Source organism: Eptesicus fuscus, chromosome 12 (assembly GCF_027574615.1).
Source record: "Eptesicus fuscus isolate TK198812 chromosome 12, DD_ASM_mEF_20220401, whole genome shotgun sequence".
NCBI classification, from domain to species: domain Eukaryota; kingdom Metazoa; phylum Chordata; class Mammalia; order Chiroptera; family Vespertilionidae; genus Eptesicus; species Eptesicus fuscus.
Genome location: NC_072484.1, coordinates 32,968,487 through 32,986,555, shown reverse-complemented (window position 1 = coordinate 32,986,555; position 18,069 = coordinate 32,968,487). Strand labels below are relative to the sequence as shown.

Genomic DNA, 18,069 nt, shown 5'->3' with positions numbered 1-18,069 from the left:
CCAAATGCCCAGATGCCCTCCCTCCCCCATTTTGCTCTCAAATGGGTCACTAGCAAAGAGACAACTCTGTTCACCCACCATGGCATGTTGGGAAGGTTGCTAGATAAAACTAAACCCCGTCTGTGGCCAGAATATGCTGTGAGCAAGGATCCCATTCAGCACAGCCTCTATTCCCCTCAGACTGCAAAGACCACGGCTCTAAGCCAGCTGTGCCACTTCCCAGCCACCCTACCACCGGCGGGTCTGACAACCTCCCAGGCTTGTGATGTGCAGCCCAAGCTAGGAGAGACGTGGCAAATGGCATAGCACTGCTTAATGGCAATATTTACCCAGCAGCTCCTACGGGCTGGGTTGGTGCTGAGTGCTACACACGGATCTCATTTTCCCCCCCTTGTAGCTCATGGGAGAGGTGCTTCTGTTATCCCCATTTTCCAGATAAAGGGTCGTAGGCTCAGAGAAGCTAAATAACTGCTCAGGGTCACACAACCACTTAAATGACGGGGCCTTATCCAAAGTAGGGAAGAGCTGGTCTAAACTACGTGGCCTGGCTGCTGCTTGTAACCAGTCAGTCAGTCTGCTGTGTGCCGAGGATTGTCCTAGGTGCTGGGGAGACAGCCGTGAGCCAGGAGGTGCAGCCTACACCCTCGCAGAGCTGACGGCTCTTGAGCAGGATCCTCTGGGAAAGAATTGTCTTGGAAATTTGTGTTTCAGGAACTTTCAGAGAAAGACCTTTCCCCCAAATTGTGCCCCCGCTTCCTCTTGATCTTTGAAGCGCCCAGAGACCTCCAAGCTTTTCCCTTAGGGAGATGGTGGCTGAGAGCCGGGTGTACCTGAGCTTGTGTGTCGCCTTTGCCCTATGAATAAGGAACTTGCTGAGCCGTCCGCTCCCTTAAAGCACCTGCCCATCCTCACATCCCCCAGCCTCACACCCTGCAGTCTCCCCCTCTTCCATCCCAGCCCTACTAATGGGGGAGGACAGGTGTTGGCCCAGAAGGTCCTCAGCTGAAGGACCCCATCTCCATCCTGGCACACCTTGTCGGGCCAGCTGACAGCACTCGTGCCAGACTGACAAGAAAGGGAGGGGGGGCGGGGGTACGGCCACCCTGCTCACCCGGCCCTGCCACCTCCACGTGGCCGCATGTCTGTTATTCTCGACACCGCACACAAAGAGCCGGGGTGCTGTTGCTGGCACTCAGCTGCTGGAGTGGGGAGGGTGAGCATGGCGAAAGCTTTTCTGAAAGGCCAGGGTGGAGGCGGGAGTCACCCAGGTGATCCACGCTGGTCCCCTGGGACCCCAGCCCAGGACCACAGTGAAAGGTTACTGCTAATTGGCGAGCTCCTGATGTGGCTGCATCTATTTAGCGCCCCCCTCCCCAGAGACTTCCAGGATGCTCTTGGCACAGCGTGTGATTCGAGAGCTCCCGCCTGAGTCTGGCACAATCTGTCTGAAATGGTGAACATGGAGCCTCTTGGTTTTTTAATTTGTATTTTTGTTGTTGTCACTCCCTGCCCATTGTTCCTGGTAGATTTAGTAGCAGCAGCCACCCTGGTTCTGGTACCCCCTCCCTGGGGCCCTCTCAGTGGGCCCTTTCCACCCCCAGCCATCCCCCTCCATCTATCACCAGAGACCTTGCTGGGGTCAGAGAGCAGCGCTGACCTGCCCCCGGCCCACTGCCCATCCCGAGGGCCCGGCTCTCACCCCGCCATCCTCCCTGACACTAACACAGCTTGTCCACCCTGTCGCAGGGGGCAGATGGCCTGTCGGAGCCGGAGGGCATCTCTCTGAAGCGGGTCGCTGTGGTGGAAGATTTCTTTGACATCATCTACTCGATGCATGTGGAGAGCTCAGCGGAGCCAGGCAAAGCCCCCAAGCACGCTGGGCAGAAGAAAACCTACCGAGCGGTGAGATTTCTGTCCCTTGCCTCTGCTGGCAGCCCCGGGCCTTGGCAGGAGGCCATGGGCTCCGCACATGTTGGCGGGAGGGGGGGGGGGGCACGGGGCGGGGCGGGGAGCTGAGGCGTGATGAAAGGCCTTTGGGGACCCAGGGGGGCACAGGGCAAGGGCATGGCAGCCAGAGATGGCTCACGGGGCAGGGGGCGGGTTCTGTGGTCTGAGCACAAAGGAGAAGCAGGTTGAAGAGAGTGAGAGGGAGGGGAGGAGAGGGATGGGGCAGGAGGGAAGCCTTTCTCTCCCCATTTCTGCTACACACACACACACACACACACACATACACACACACACACACACACCCAGCCTTCACAGCCTACTCTGCCGCTCTGAGGGGCAGGGGTTGTGAGTGGCTAGATAATAATAATCGTAAGGGCAAATGCTTTCATGGCATTTACTGTGTACCAGGCCTGTCCTGAATGCTTTCTATGTGTGAGGTTTTTTTGATCCCCTACCGCCCTGTGGAGTCAGTATTGGGAGTTCCCCAGGAAAAGTCTGAGGACCTGGTCCCAGCCTCAAGGAAATCAGTTTGATTTGGGGTGGGGAGTGCTGAGAGAAAAACAAAAACAAAAAACAGAAATGTCTCCAAAGCTAGGAGGGAACGAGAGCCTGGTTACCTGGGTGTTTAGCAAAGGTACCTCCAGATACCGTGCTAAGCCAGGGGCTTCCTGAAGAAGGTGGGTGGAAGCCAGCATTCTAAGCTGCGGGTAGGCAGAAGGGAGGGGAGACAGCTAGACTGCTAGGGGTGGGAGCGTCACACACGGGGAGGTGGAAGGGATGGTGGCCTGAGCTCAAGCACGAGGGATCTGCCTGTGTTCTGGTTCCATTTCCCTCCTGACCCCCATCGCCATAGCTTATGCACAGCTCTGAACCGCTTGTCCAGTGCCCAGCACTAAACCAGGAAAGCCAAGCTCTTTACCTTCATTTAAGCCTGATAGCAGTCCTGTGATGGGCTGTGGTCCCATTTCCCAGTAAAGGAAACTGAGACCCAGAGAGTCACGCTACTTGTCCAAGGTCACACAGCACCTGCGTGGTAGTCAGCCAGTGTCCTCATGCCCCTCTGTGTTGGCTTTCTCATTGGCTTCCCAGAGACCTGCCCCTCTGTGACCAGGCTTCCCCACCCAAGGCAGACATGACACCCCTCCGACCCCAAGTTCTTTGTATAGATAGCCTGGGACTGCAGTGGAGGTGGCCTGTGTAAGTCTATAATTTCTCCATGTGGCCTGATTTTTTAAAAACCCAACAATCTGCCCTGGCTGGATGGCTCAGCTGGTTGGAGCGCTGTCCCATACACCAAAAGGTTGCGAGTTCAGGGGAGCATACAGGAGGCAACTGATCTATATTTTTCTCACATCGTTGTTTCTCTCTCTTCTCTCTCTCTCTTTCTCCCTCTTCCTCTTTCTCCCCTCCCTACCTCCCTCCCTGTCTCCCTGTCTCCCTTCCTCTCTCTCTCTAAAATCAATAAAAACATATCTTCTGGTGAGGATTTTTTTTTTTTAATCCAGCCCTAGCCGGTTGTTCAGTGGTTAGAGCATCCGCTTGTGGACTGAAGGATCTCGGGTTTGATTCCTGGTGAAAGGCACATACCTCAGTTGCAGGTTCAATCCCTGGCTCCTATTGGGGTGTGAGGGAAAAGCAACAAATTGCTGTGTTTCTAACACCTGTGTCTCTAACACATTGATGTTTCTCTCTCTCTTCTCTCTCTCTCTCTCTTTCTTCTCTCTCTCTCTCTCCCTTTCTCTCTCTTTCCCTACCTTCCCTCCCCTGTCCCTTCCACTCTCTGAAAATCAATGGAAAAAATATCCTCACTTCTCAGGTGAGGATTTAAAAAAAGAAAAGAAAATCCAACAATCTGCTGTGTCCTTGTCCTCAGAAGATGGCCTTTGCCCTAAACGAGTCTTAAGGATGGACCCTTGTGCCAAGGGCCTTAGAGAGACGAGGGTTCAGGCTGAGGGAAGCAGGAGATCCTTATACCACCTGGCCCGCCTCTCCCGCTTTTCAGTACATGCGGGAAAGTTGTGGGCAGGGAGTTACGAGGGCATTTCCACCAGAGGGTCACGGGCAAAGGGAGGGCCAGCCAGGCTGGGGCCAATGTGGTATCGATGAGACCAGCACATTTGCTCAGCATTGAGTTTGCCAGTGGCTGGGCAGGTAGCATGTGCCAGGCCCTGTGCTCAGCACTGCCCATGCACCAGCTCCTGGTGCTGTTACCCCCATTTTACAGATAAGGAAAATGGAGCCTAGAGAGACGTGTAATCTGCCTGAGGCCGCCCAGTTGACATGCAGAGCAAAGTAGCTGGCCCCAGAGCCTGCACTCTGAGCGCGACACAGCCTACCTTCCTACAACCCCTGTGGTCAGCTCGTAAGGCCCATGACTTGCTGTTGTCCAGGCAGATGGGCTGAGCCAGCCAGACCATGTGATTTCCCTGGTCCCCTTGATGTCCAGCACCAAGCCTCACCTGCAGGCCCCCCCCCCCCCGGATACTTACGAAGGCCAGGGGCTGCGGGCCCCATGCTGTGGAGAGGGCAGAGCCAGGCTGGGATTGGCAGCATTTGCGTCCCTGGGCCAAGCGGCCGTCCAGGCTTTGCTCTGCATTTCCTGGCTTCTCGGCCATATGCCCGCCGCGTGCCCCACTTCCCGCTGCCCAGCCTGGAGCTGGCACATGACTGGCGGCGAGCCAGCTGGGCTGCGCACAGAGCTGGAATTTCAGCAGCAGGGCCAACGCTGAGTGGAACAGGCCAGGGCCCTCCCGCAGCGGGTGTGAGGCCAAGGAGGCTGCGCCCCTCCCTCCTCCCCGTGTGTCTCCTCTCCCTTCCCCCTCTCCCCCATCTGTCACCCTTCTCCATGCCACCCTTTCCCTTCTGGGGGTGGGGGTGGTGCCTGGATGTTTTTGTCCCCCTCTTTTCATCTGCCATTTCTTTAATCCAAGCCTAACTCTTCAGGCTCACTAGTGCACATGCCCCGCCCCATCCGGACCTGGGGACAGGGAGCTCCCAGGAAACTCGGTGCCGATGGCTGCAGAGAGGACAGCGTTGGTGCCGGGCTCTTGGCTGAGGTGTTTGGGGACCTGTCTCTCTGTGTTTTGCCAAACCTGAATCCTGGGACTGCCTTATCTCCAGGGCAACTGGGACTTTCGGATCCTTACAGGCCTGGGGTGCCTGCGGGAGGCAGGGGGCTGGAAAGGAGGTGGGTCAACTTGTTCAGGGCATTGAAAGAGGCGTATTCTTCAGAGGGAAAAAGAACTTTCTAGCACCTACCACTGTTCAGCAGTGGACCAGGATCAGATAATGAGCTTTCTGAGGCTGGAGGTATATGAGCAAAGAGTAGATGGCCATGTATAATGGCTAATACAGGGGATTGCCACTTTGGGTAGGAAGCCCCGGCCTTACTTTTTGCCTCTGATGCAGTGTGACTTGAGGGCCAGAGGACCCCAGGAGGTCTTGCCAATGCCGGGGCGTGGGGAGGTTTCCAAGCGCTTCTACCAAGTTCCCTGAACCCACGCTGAGGACTGGTCCTTCCTCAAGGGGCTTTTCTGGAGCCTGCACCCATCTGGGTTAGAGTGAGCCCGTTTGCTTCCTCCCTCGCCCCCAGGGTGCTGGTAGGCTAGGTCAGGTTCCAGAATCCGGATCTGGATGCCCAGACTACTTTGGAGTTGGGGCCAGATGTGGTCAGTAGCGACTCCAGGTCCACAAGGTGCTAATGCACCCACAGGGCAGAAGGAGGATCTTGTAAAGCGGGTGCAGATCCCCCCGATGGGCCTCATCTGTCTTTGTCGGCCTCCGAGTTGGGGAGCGAAATGGAGCCTTACAAGTCAGCGACTCTGTAAATAGCTTCTGCTCTTCCTGCCAGCAAAATCTCTCTTGGTTTTTATCACTAGGAAAAACTAAGAGGCAAATTCACATGTAAGTGCCAGGGTCCAGGCCGAAGGCCCCGAGGAGAGCAAGGCAGCAGCCCCCACGGCAGCGGAGGGAAGCTAAGTGGAGACAGGGGTCCTGGAGCTTCCCCTCCTTAAACACGGCAGCTCTATCTTTATCTGTTTCATGTTTTGGACCTCAGCATAAGAGTCTATTTCCAGAACAGTGCCGGTAGCTCTAAAACTATCTGAAAACCACCATCCTACTGACTAGAGCATCCGCTGGGATTGTCCTTCTCATTTTAACTCAACCTGCGATCCTGTGGCCTTGGACGTCTGTGCATCGAACAGAAATGGTGGTGCCATTTCTCATGTGCACAAGCCAGGAGGGTGCACCAAAAGATGTCCGCAAAAGGTTGCAGGCCCCACTGGGGGAAGCATCCTCCATGCGGGTCCCGACAGCAGTGCAGAGCTGGGCTGACTCCCCAGGGAGCTCTTAGCAAGGCTACAGACTTTCTAGCCATGCAAGACAGGACAGGGCTTCCTCCCTAGTCTTCAGACAGCTCCAGGGACCTCTCACCTATCTGCCTCGGGCCCACCCCTTCTTCCCCCTGTGGAACACAGGGTCAAAGGGCGATGCACCAGCACTCTTCCTGCATGTGGCACTCCAGCCAGCCTTTGCATACTGCTGAGTCTGCAAGGCCAGGAGAGCTGGGGCCACCATTCCGGCCTGTGTCAGAGCCCTCTCTGGGAACCATTCCTGTACTCAGCAGGCCAACGGACAGCCCTCAGCAGAACAGCCAGCTCAGGAAGGCCCTCTCTGAGCCGTATAAAAATGGTTTCAGTGGCAGTGAGCTCCGTGTGGAGAAGTAGGGCTGTCCCTATGGTATGAACCTCCCTTCATTTTCCCAGCAGACGGCAACCCTCCTCCCCAAGTCCTCTGTTCAGCCATTCTGAGGTCTGGCCAGGAATACCATGCCTCGGGGCACCTACAAGGTCATCTGGTTGGCCCAAGTTAGCCATAGCCCTCTGCTTTACTCCTACAGCCACTAGCCCTTCAGCAAGGCCCATCCCTCCCAACCCTGCAGGCCTGAGAGGGATTCTTCCCCTAAGACTTCCAGGCAGCTTTGGGCTGGGATGAAGATGTGCATGTGGGTGGCAGGGAAGCTCCCATCTCTCAGCCCTTACATCTAAGAAGGACTGGTGCATGGCTGACCATCACCTTCCCAACCACCAGCTCCAATCAGAGACTAGGGTTTTGCCCTTGTCCCTGACCTCCAAAGAAAGGCAATCAGACGGGGAATTTGGAAGGGAGATAACTCATCAAGAAGCCTGCCTGCTCCGCAGAGCATCAAATCAGCTGAGAAATAACAATTGTGTCACCAAAATTAACTCTGCTTTTGCAGCCAGCTGCCAGGCAGGAGTGGTCCCCGGTGCTCCACAGGCTGGCTGAGCTGGGAGCACAACGGAGCTGGTCCTCTCAGGGCCTGGCTGCAGCTTGGGGTGCCCTGGACCTCCTACATCCCCACCTCCCACCTCATCCATCCACTCCGCCCTACCCTACCCAGCCCCCTGGCCACCACAGAGACTGAGCGGGGCGTTTGTGCATCCCTAAGGAGCAGCTGGGCCAACTTTCCCAGCTGGGTTGCAACGAGGACTGTGGAATGCTGGGGCGATGCTGCCCCTTAGTGGAGAAGAGTGGGAGGGCCTGGGCTCTGGGAAATGGGCAAAAACCAGCAACTGGGCAGCTACGGGCCTCAGCCAAGAAACCTGGGCCTCAGAGGCCCTTCTGGGCCCCTCAGGCAGCCAAACCAGGGCCAGTGGGTTTCCCAAAACCCAGAGCAAGAGGAGAGGGGTGAACCAAGGAGCCCACCTTCCCCATTCCCCCACCCACCTTCTTTCTTGTGTTCTCTCCCATGCCCCGCCCCCCCCTTCTCTTCTCCCTGACTAGGGGAGGCCCTCTGGAGGCAGGTATGGGGTGGTGTGACCTGAAACATGGGCTTTAGTCTGGCGCTGCCTCTAAAGAGCTGTGTGACCTTGGGACAATAGGTTCACCTCTCTGGGCCTCATGACCTAACTTGGAACATGGGGGTCCTAAGAGTCTGTCCTGTTTGAAAAATCTGATCCCTTGGCATCAGCCTTTCACAGCTCTCCCTAAAAAGGTTCTGGATCTGTGAGTTTCTGCAGAAAATAGCTTGTAGAACCTTGGGTTCTGTTCACAGGCCCAGAGCCTGTAGATTTATAAACGGGTCTCAGTGTATCCATCTCTAGGAGGGGAAATTGTTTCATCCTACCCTAGAGCGATGTTCATGAGCTCATTTTTCAGTAATGGTAATAAAGTGTTGTGAGAGGATTGTTACTAGAATATAGGTTAAAGACTAGATAATGTTTAAATGCTTTGCTTTTTTTTTTATTTTATTCAATTTTTAAAAACAAGTTTTCTGCAAAAGTACTGACTCATTTCCATGGCTGAGAATCCAGGACATCTGCCCCTTGCTCCTCAAATCCATGCCCTTCCTGGCAAGGGCCAAGAGCCTGCCACCAAGTGCAAGCACAGCCCTTGTTGACCGGGTGACTAAGCAGCTCCCCACGGATCCATATAACAAGCGAACCTCCTCTCTCCCCAGATTGCGGAGACGTACGCCTTCCTTCCACGAGAGGCTGTGACCCGGTTCCTGATGAGCTGCACAGAGTGTCAGAAGAGGATGCACTTTAATTCCAACGGCCTGGAGCCCAAAGGTAGGGGAGGAGGTGGCGTGCTGGAGGCTGGCCGGTGGGGAGGCTGTGCAGGGAGAGGCTCTCCCCAGAAGGGCCAGCACAGACAGAGAAGTGCATGTCCAGCAGTTGTCCCAGTTCCCAGAGGCTGGTGTGGGTCCATGGGGCTGCCCAGAGAGCCTTGTTTTATGTTTGTTTGTTTGTTTGTTTGTTTGTTTTGTTAATCCTTACCCAAGGATATTTTTCCATTGGTTTTTAGAGAGAGTGGAGGGGGGGCGGGGGAGACAGAGAGAAAGAAACATTGATGTGATAGAGACACATCAATTGGTTGCCTCCCGGATAGAGCCTGCAACTGAGGTACATGCCCTTGACCAGAATTGAACCCAGGACCCTTCAGTCCGTGGGCTGATGCTCTATCCACTGAGCCAAACTGGGTAGGGCTGTTGTTGTTTTTAAAGGCAAGTTTCACTGAAAAACAAATAGAACATCCCTACTGCACTTCTGGGCCAAGGCCACCGTTCTTCTCCCACGAGGCTCTGGATGGAAATGTCCACTCGCCTGCCCTGTTCCCTAAGCTCTGTAATACTTGCCACCCAGGTCTCACCCTCAGCAGTGCCCCATGGGTTTGGTCTTGCTGACCCGACTGTGAGCTCTCAGAGGACAGGAGCACGGCCCTGTCCTGTAGCCACCCAACTGCCGGTAGTAGGTCCACCCTAAGTGTTTGTCTCTCCTTGTGTACAAATCAGAAATCCAGGGGGATTGGTTAGACTCTGAAATGCCCAAAGCACTTGTGAGCAGCCAATGTTGGTCCCTTGGACCGACTTCCATGCTCTCCAGCTCTGCCTACACAGTGAGATGCAGCAAAGACCCCCACATTAGTCCCCCACCCCTGCCTAACCCGAACATCCCAGAGGCCTCCAGTAACTCTCAGGTCCACCTGTTCACAGGTGGCTTAGGCACAGTGAGATGGGCCAATACATTGGACGGGTGTGGTATAACTTGCCCCGAGAAACGGTGCCCACGTGTGGGATTTATCAGGGCTTCTAGGCTGCCAAGGTTGCCGCAGCCCATGGCGGTTTTGCCTGAGGATGGGAACGGACTCGGAATGCAGGGTGAGCCGTTGACTCAGGTGCCATCCTACAAGTCTGGAAAGGGAAAACCGACAATGAAGCCCACACAGGCGCCCACAGAGGAACTGGAGCGCAGGAGTCGCGCAGGGTTCCCCTCATTTGGGTTGTCCCTGAGGCACGTGAACCTCAGGGACAACTTCTGACACCAGCCAGCTCATCAGGTGCGGAGGCTTCTCTGCCCGTGGGGGCCGGCCGGCCACAGCTGCTTCCTCGGGTACGTCAGAGAGCTTCTAAAGCTTGAGGGACAGGAACAAATCTAGCTAATCCCTCATAAACGCTGGGCTCCTGGTTTGAGAGCAGTGCCTCCGGGCCACACGGGATGAGTTAAAATCTCAGCTCTGCAGCTCCACAGATGTGTGTCCTGAACAAGTGACGTCGTCTCACTGCGTCTCCGTTTCCTCGTGTGTAAAATGGGGTTAATCCTGGTAGTCACCTCGGGAGCTGATGAGGATGAGAGTCCGTTTCTGTTCCTGGCGCAGGGCTGCCAGGCCCAGGAGGGGTGGCCTGTGGCTGCTGCAGTTACTGTGATAACCCTGGATGCTGGAGGGAGGCCCTGCCCCATGTGGCCTGGCCCGGCTGACTGGCTGTAACCCCTGGGCCACGCCAGCATTTGGTACCTGCAGATGGCACTAGAAGGGCTTTCCCTGCTGCACTCCCCACCCGGCCCGGGCCTGCGTCCCAGGGGTGCCCACCCATCCACCTGTCCTCTCCTGTTCTGACCTAATTGTTTCCATAGCAACTGGGGTAGGCAGATACAGAATCTGTTCGCCTGGGGGAACAGAGGCAAGGCCAAGAGGGGCCTTTTGTGGGCTGCTCTGGTATCTGCAGGCTCCATCTCTGCTGCTCCCTTGCTCTCTGCTGGTGTGGAGAACAGCCTCACCTCCCCCAGTCCTCAGAGAAGGCTGCGAGGTCTCGGGGCTGCCGTTCCACTCCTCATCTGTGGGCTTCCGCCCGGCTGGGAGGGCGATGCTAGCACAGCGGCAGCCTGTTTTTTCATAGCTGCCATCACCATGCCTCCACCCCAGGGTAGGAGGAGGGGGAGAAGGAAGGGAGGGAGGTGGGGAGGGAGAGAGCACACAGCCCGGAAGGAGCCGCCTAGAATATAAACCAGCTCTGTGGGCTCCGGGCTGAGCCTCTCTTTCCAGGGGCTTGCTCCAGGCAGGATAGAGGGCAGACAGAGTGAGGCTGTGCCCGGCTCATCCTTGCTTGTCCTTGGGTGGAATGCCACTCCTCTGTCCCCGGGAGCGGAGCTTTCCAGGCAGGGAGAACAGGAGACACAGAGGAAGCAGGAGGCCGGTGCCCGTGGAAGGGCCTTGCCTCTGTTCCCCCAGGCGAACAGATTTTGTATCTGACTGCTCAGTTGCTGTGGAAACAATTAGGATGGAACAGGAGGGCACCGGTGGATGAGTGGGCACCCCTGCGACCCAGACCCGGGCAGGGTGAGGCGTGCAGCAGGGAACTTTGTTTCCTGCTGTGCGCCCCCCAGCAGGTTAGAGGGCCTCTCTGAACCTCGCCTGCGCAGAACAGCTCCTGGGAACCTATGAGGTATCGGTCCCGGCTTACAGCTGAGGAAAGGAGGCATGGAGGGGTGCCGTGGTGAAATCACTTGTCCAAGGTCCCCAGAGGCAAGAGGATTTATCTTCTCATCAGCACTCCCCTCTTGGGGCTATTGTAAGGACTCAGCTGAATGAAACAACCGTGTTCTGTAGGGCGCCTGGTACAGTGGGAGCATCAGCCTGTACCCCATGTTGTTACACATGGAACCCAGACACAAGGCTGCCAAGGTCCAGGTGGTCCCACCGGGAGACACACAATCAGTCGCCCCACCCAGGTGAGCACCCTGGGTCCACGACCTGGACGCTGGGCAAAGGGAAGGAAGGGTTTTGTTTCTGGCAGCTGCCAGAGGAGAGAGTCTTAGACTCTGAAAAGCTTCCCTGTCTGCTGAATGGCCAGAGGCATTAGCCGCCCGGACCACCCTGGCCAGCTGGCAGGTTCTTCTTTCTCCTGCCCCAGCTGAGAGCCTGGGGATCCTATCTCTGCCCGCCATGCTGGCCTCTCTGGATGCAGTCAGCTGCACCTACCCCTTTCACAGGCACCCCTGCCAGGCCAGCCCTGCCTCCTCCCTCTCCCACCCGCCCACAGGGAAATCGGAGCCTGCATCTGGCCACAGAGGCCAGCCCTGTGTTCCTGTCCCAGGAAGGTGGGGCAGGAGGGGGACAGGGAACAGGATGGAGAGTTCTTGAGGGGCTGCTGGGAGAATGCCTCGCTTCCTGGCCGAGTGTTAAAAAGAAAGAAAGGAAGCAAAGCAGCCTTCCCTGCTCAGCAGTTTGTCCCCGGCCGAGGGTGGGGGCCTGGACAGTCCCAGGTCCTCCCCCAGCGCCAGAAGCACAAACAAAGGAGGCTGCTGAGGATCAGGAAGTCGGAGGATGGGAAATTCCAGGGCCTCCCAACTCCACGCTCTTCTCCTACCAGCTCCCGAGCAAGTCCAGGTGGAGAGGAGGCAGAAAATGGAAACTGGTCTCTGGAGGCACGTTTCTGTTTTCCCTGATGTGACAAAATATTGTTTGTGTGGCTGCAGACTAGGAGTTAGCAGTGGGCAGTGCCCGTTACCTATAGGGAGGTTCCTTCCTCCACGACAGAGTCGTCCACTCAGAAGAAGGCTGCTCTGCAACCAGGCCCAGACTCTCTGTGTGGTTTCCAACCCTGCGGGGGCCGGCTCCTCCAGGTGCCCCGCTTCCAGCCCGTTCTTCACTTGTGCAGAGAGGCTCCAGGCTGGCCTGCCCTCCCCGGCTCTCATCCTCACTTGCTGGGTGGCATGGGAGATTGCCTAGCCTCTCCACGTGCTGTTGACTCTTCTGTAAAAGGGGGCATTAATGCTAGTACCCACCGCAGGGAATTCTTGGGAGCATCCAGCAGAAGGGCCTGTGTGGAGCTCCTGGCGAGCGCTCAGTAGCTGTCAGCTGAGTGAACACGAGTCCTGTTCAGACCCTCTCTCCACAGCAGTTCCTGCTGCCTTGAGTTCCTTCTCCTCTGAGCTCTGATGGGCTGGCCAGCAGTCCCACCCTGCTGAGGGCAGGGACTGTACCTACAGGGTTCCCCCACCTTCCCCACCCTGAATGCTCACACATCAGTGCTCCTTGAAGACTTGCTGGTCCACTGACTGACTTCCTCCTGAAGAGTTTTTTTCATCGCCTTCTGAGTTGGCCTCGGGCCTCGATCTCTCTTTCCAAATCCGAGACGCATGACAGGCTGGCTGGTCTCCGGGCTCCTGTGTGCCAGGCCTTCATCGCACATGTCCTTCAGCACCCCGCCCGGCCTGGGGCAGCTCCTGCCACCGGCTCCCAGAACCGTTCCTTACGCGAAGCTCCTGAGAACTGCACCTTGTGTTCCCCCTTCGGGAGAAGTTTGCTCTGATTAATGAACGCCGCTGGAGCCCAGCTGTGGAGGTCAGCGCTCAGCTCGGCCTGGGTGGCTTGGCCTCGCTAAAACCTCTGCATCACGGATTATTTTCAAGGCCTGCAACACCAGGTCTTGCGCTTGGGCTGGTTTCAGTTTTCCTCGGCAAGGAGGTGTTGAAACGTGTCTCTGGGTGGTTCCTCTGCCTCTCTCACCAGCAGCCTGCCGGATTATTTCGGCTCCGTGACCCTTGCTAGCTCCTAACTCACCAGTGGTGTCGGATTATTTGCGGTGGCTGGAGCATGGCCACTGTATGCGTTGATCACAGCAGGGGCCTCTCCTGTCTCAGCAGAGCCCAGGAAGCTGCTTGTCCTCGTGCATGTGTCTGTCTCAGCTCATCCCCCATCCTGGCATTTATCTCACCTGTGAGCGCCTGACCCCTCCACAGAGCTCCCACTGGCCCCTGCTCCTTATCTCTTTCCCACTAAGCTGATCCTCTCTGTGGGGGCATTTATCACCTCCAGAGCCACGGGGCTCCCCACTGTTCTGTGCTGTGGCTGAGTTCTGACCTCCCACAACCGGCTCCCTGGCGCATTCCCTCACCTGGAATGTCCCCTGCCCGCCAAGGTCCTGCCTCCCCCACAGAGCTCTCGCTTCTGGAACTGCAGACGTGAGCATTTCACTGCATACTGACCTCTGATGGATGTGTGTGTGCTTCCGGATGTCCCAGCTTTCCCAGACGAGGGCTCCTACCTCTTCTTTGTGAGCCCTCCAGGCTCAGCTCTGGGCAGCAGAAGCAGTTTCTGATCTGTGGACATGCTGGGAGGGAGCCGGCCCAGGAAGACCCCCTTCTCCAGCCTCCCGTAGTGCCATCCCAGCTATTGCTTTTTTTGTTCTAACCAAGCTGTACCTGACTTTAGTAAAGAGACTTTCTCATAAGCAGCTGTGGCATTTCAGGATGACCAAACACTGAATCACCGTGACACTGGGTGAAGCCTGCATTTGCGGCTCTGACCAGGGACCCTTCTCACATACCATATTGTCTAACAGCTTTTCACCAGAAACCCCGTCTTTGAGGAAACGGAATGGAAATGGCAGAATTCTCCCTTCTAAGACCCATGATCTGACAACGGGAGCCATGGCTCTTTTGAGTGACACCATCTCAGTGTCGTCGCTGGACTTGTCTGCCTCACATACTGCATCCACCCCCCGTCACATTTCGGGGGCCAGGCCGTCAGGGTTGACGGTGGGACAGCAAGGAGAAGAGGCTGCGAGGACCCTGGAACCACTTCAGTTCCCCACAGCACTGGGGTCTGTGTCAAAGGGTCATGTGCATCTGTGTCAGGGAGCCCTTCTGCCACCAAGCCAAGAGGAATTCTCTGAAAAAAAGTTTGATCCATTCAAGTTTCTGAGGCATTCTACGTCAGTGGCATTTACCTCTTCCTCAAGAACAAAAGTCTTCATCAAAGAACACAAAAGCGGACCCTAGCCGGTTTTGCTCAATGGGTAGGGCATTGGCCTGCAGACCAAAGGGTCCCGGGTTCGATTCCGGTCAAGGGCACACATCTTGGGTTGCAGGCTCCTCCCTGGCCAGGGCCCGGGTCGGGCGTGTCCATGTGTTTCTTTCACATCGACGTTTCTCTCTGTCTTTTCCTCTCTCTTCCACTCTCTCCAAAAGATCAAATGGAAAAATATGCTCAGGTGAGGATTGACAAAAAAAAAAAACAAAAACAAACACAAAAATTTTGTGTGTGACAACATAGCTTTAAAAAGCTAAAAAAAAAAGCTCTTCATTTTTATAAAATTTGATAAGAAATGTTATTTAGGCTGTGTGGTCACCAGATGTACACGGCCTCAAAATAGCACCCTAGTCTCCGGGCCCCGTCGGCGTGGACCCCGTTTTCTGCAGGCCTTTCTATCCTGGCCAACTAGGAGCCTCCCTTCTCCCCTTCGGTGTCCCTCTCCCTGGTTTGCAGGGGCCTTGCTTTCCTTATTCTGGTAAAATACTAATAATGTAAAACTAGCCATTTTAATAATTTTAAGTGTACAGCTTAGTGGCATTCGTTCTTTTCACGTGATTGAGCAACTATCACCACTATCTATTTCCGAAACCTTTTCATCACCCCAAACAAACTGTGTACCCACGAAGCAATATCTTCCCATCCCCACCCCCATCCCTAGGAACCTCAGTCCTACTTTCTCTGTGACCGTGTCTGCTCTCGACATCCCATCGAAGTGGAACCCCACAGCCGTCGTCCTTTCGTGTCCGGCTTCTTTCGCTCAGCGTAGTGTTTTCAGGCCTGCAGGGGCTCTCTGGCCTGGGCTCCGGCGCTGGAGCAGCAGGTTCAGCACATCCCCTTGGCTGTCCTCTGCATTCCGCCACCTGGGCCCTATCACTTGCTTCCTCTTCAGCCCATCTCTTGGTGGTGACGGGGGAGGGCAGGCTTCGGCCAGGCCCAGTGTTGTGCGTACACTCAAGTCCCAGCTCGTGAGCAGAACTAGGCACCAGGGAGAACTCTGGCCTGGAGTCCTGGAGGCAGGTGCTGGAGGCCAGAGAACAGGTAACCAAAACTGTTTCCCCAGGGGGAGGGGGAGAGCACGGCCAAGTGACTAAAGGACGAAATAAGGTGGGTCCCAGCAGGTGGCTCCAGGACTTCAAAGGTGGTCATAGCCAAAGACATCCACAGCGGGGCTTGGGCTGGGGAGAAGTGACAGGCTCTCTTTAATCTTGCTTCCTGTCTGCCTTGGCTTATTCCCGTGCCATTTCCATCTGCCCTGTGTGCCACCCACAGGGCTGCCTACGATGCAGAACGGGGCCGTGTCCGCTGGCTGGATTGTCCATGGCAGCAGCCTTGGAAGAAGGCAGCGCAGCCAGAGATTTTAAGAGTTCCCGAATATCCCTGCCCTTCAACCCATGAATTCCATTTCTTGGAATTTGTTTTAAAAAGAAAATGATCAGAAATTTGGAACAATATCCACACACAAATATGTTTCTTCCAGCGTTGTTTATAATCGTCAACAATAGGAAACAACATAAATAGTCATTCATAAGGGAATAACTTAAATAAACTATGGTAAAAATAGTACACAGCTATAAAAATTACATTTGTAAAGCAAAACAAGATTTTTATTTATTTTTGTTAATCCTCACCCAAGGATATTTTCCCATTGATTCTTAGGGAGAGTGGGAGAGAGAGGGAAAGACAGAGAGAATCATCAATGTGAGAGAAACACATCAATTGGTTGCCCCCTGCACACACCCTGACCAGGGCCTGGGCCGGGGAGGAGCCTGCAACCAAGGTACGTGCCCTTGACTGGAATCAAACCCATTGGTCTGCAGGCTGACGCTCTATCGACTGTGCCAGACCGGACAGGGCCAAAACAAGATTTTTGATCATGAAGGAAATGCCTATGACACGATGTTAAACAAAAAAAATTTTTTTTAAAGCAAACTATAATATTCTGTGTGCATTCTGATATCAAGGGCATGAAGAAGAGAAATCACAGGGGGCGGGGGGTGGAATAAACAGAAGCATATGCCAAGCTGCTTAGTGCAATTATGGGTTTTTTTTATTTTTCCTTCACATCTTTCCACACTTTGCAAACGCTCTACAAAAAGAACACACATTACTTTGATCTTTAGGACAACAAAGCAATAAATGGGAGGAACAATGTTCCATGTGATAAAGGAGGAACCAGAATTTTGGGGGTGGAGGCCCAGAGCTGTGAGCCATATGGTACCTGACAGTGCTTTTGGGGGATGCGGTGGGGGTAGGAGATGGGTGAGGTGGCGGCAGCATGTGTGCACCACGAAGAGCGCTGGCTTAGCTCGAGGTTGGAAACATAAACGCCTTCAAGGGCCTGGCCAATATCCTAACTGAGCGAAAGTGTACAGAACAATAGGGAGTGGTGGGGACTGTGGCGAAATGGAGACTCCCACCCCGTAAAAGCAGTGGCTGTTGCACAGCTGCAGTGGCTGTTCGTCGCGTGGGGATATGGGCCCAGTGTGTCCAGACCTTCCGTTTTTCAAAGCCAAATATCCCAGCGTTTTAAAATGTGAACTCTCGCCAAAACCGGTTTGGCTCAGTGGATAGAGCGTCGGCCTGCGGACTCAAGGGTCCCAGGTTCGATTCCGGTCAAGGGCATGTGTCTTGGTTGTGGGCACATCCCCAGTAGGGGGTGTGCAGGAGGCAGCTGATCGATGTTTTTCTCTCATCGATGTTTCTAACTCTCTATCCTCTCCCTTCCTCTCTGAAAAAAAAAAAAAAGAAAAAAGAAAAAAAAAAGTGAACTCTCTTATTAAACACTGGCACCTAACTGAAAAATATTTTCCGTGGCATGCAGTCCACCTCTATGGGCCAGTCACGGTGGGTGAGCCGCCCACTTGTGGCCTCTGGCCTGTTCTTTCCTCCTCACAGGCTGTGTTGAGTTCTCCCTGTGGGTGACAAGGGTGTGCTGCCCGGTGGCCCACAGCACAGACTGAAAGGAGTTCCTTTTGTTTTCTGCCAGAAAACGAGCCTCCCTCTCCTCTGGTCTCTGGGATTATTGATTACAACATGCCCCTCACCTCCACATACCTGAAGCAGATGAAGTTGCGCGTGATGAATTCCCAGGAGCAGGTAAGTCTTCCGTCTCCCCTCACCCCACCTGGAAGCGTCCTGACTTGCCTGGATGTGGTTGATCCTTCCCAAGATGTGGGGCCACAGCCTGTGTAAACACACTGGAAATCAAAGAGGCCCTTATCTGGTTATCTGGGCTGTGCCGTCCAGGCTGAGAGGGGAGGGAAGGAATGTGTTCCTAGTTAAAGGGTCTGCTGGGCAGACAGCCCTGCTGGGTCTTCGGTGAAACCCAGGGAGCTCACGCTTCACAAAACTCTCCCCGAGGGCAGGCAGGGAGGGGAGGCGGCGAGCTGCAGACCTTGGCTCTGGGGTGGTTCTGTCTCTGCTCTGCCCTTTGTCTGCGACTCCTTTCCCCAGGGAGACGAAGGAGGAGGGGCCCTGCCTGCCCGCCTGTGGCCTCTGTCACTC

At 55.2% G+C, this 18,069-nt stretch overlaps 1 protein-coding gene across 2 annotated transcripts in view; it reads left to right on the top strand.

The window, feature by feature from the left end:
* The window catches only part of NOL4L (nucleolar protein 4 like), a 128,833-nt gene that overhangs the window by 47,923 nt on the left and 62,841 nt on the right, over window positions 1–18,069 (top strand). For both annotated transcript variants that reach the window (XM_054723954.1, XM_054723955.1), the window contains exons 2-4: window positions 1,747–1,902; window positions 8,429–8,540; window positions 17,552–17,661. In XM_054723954.1, the coding sequence (XP_054579929.1) occupies window positions 1,747–1,902; window positions 8,429–8,540; window positions 17,552–17,661 (378 nt within the window). The remainder of the gene's footprint in view (window positions 1–1,746; window positions 1,903–8,428; window positions 8,541–17,551; window positions 17,662–18,069) is intronic.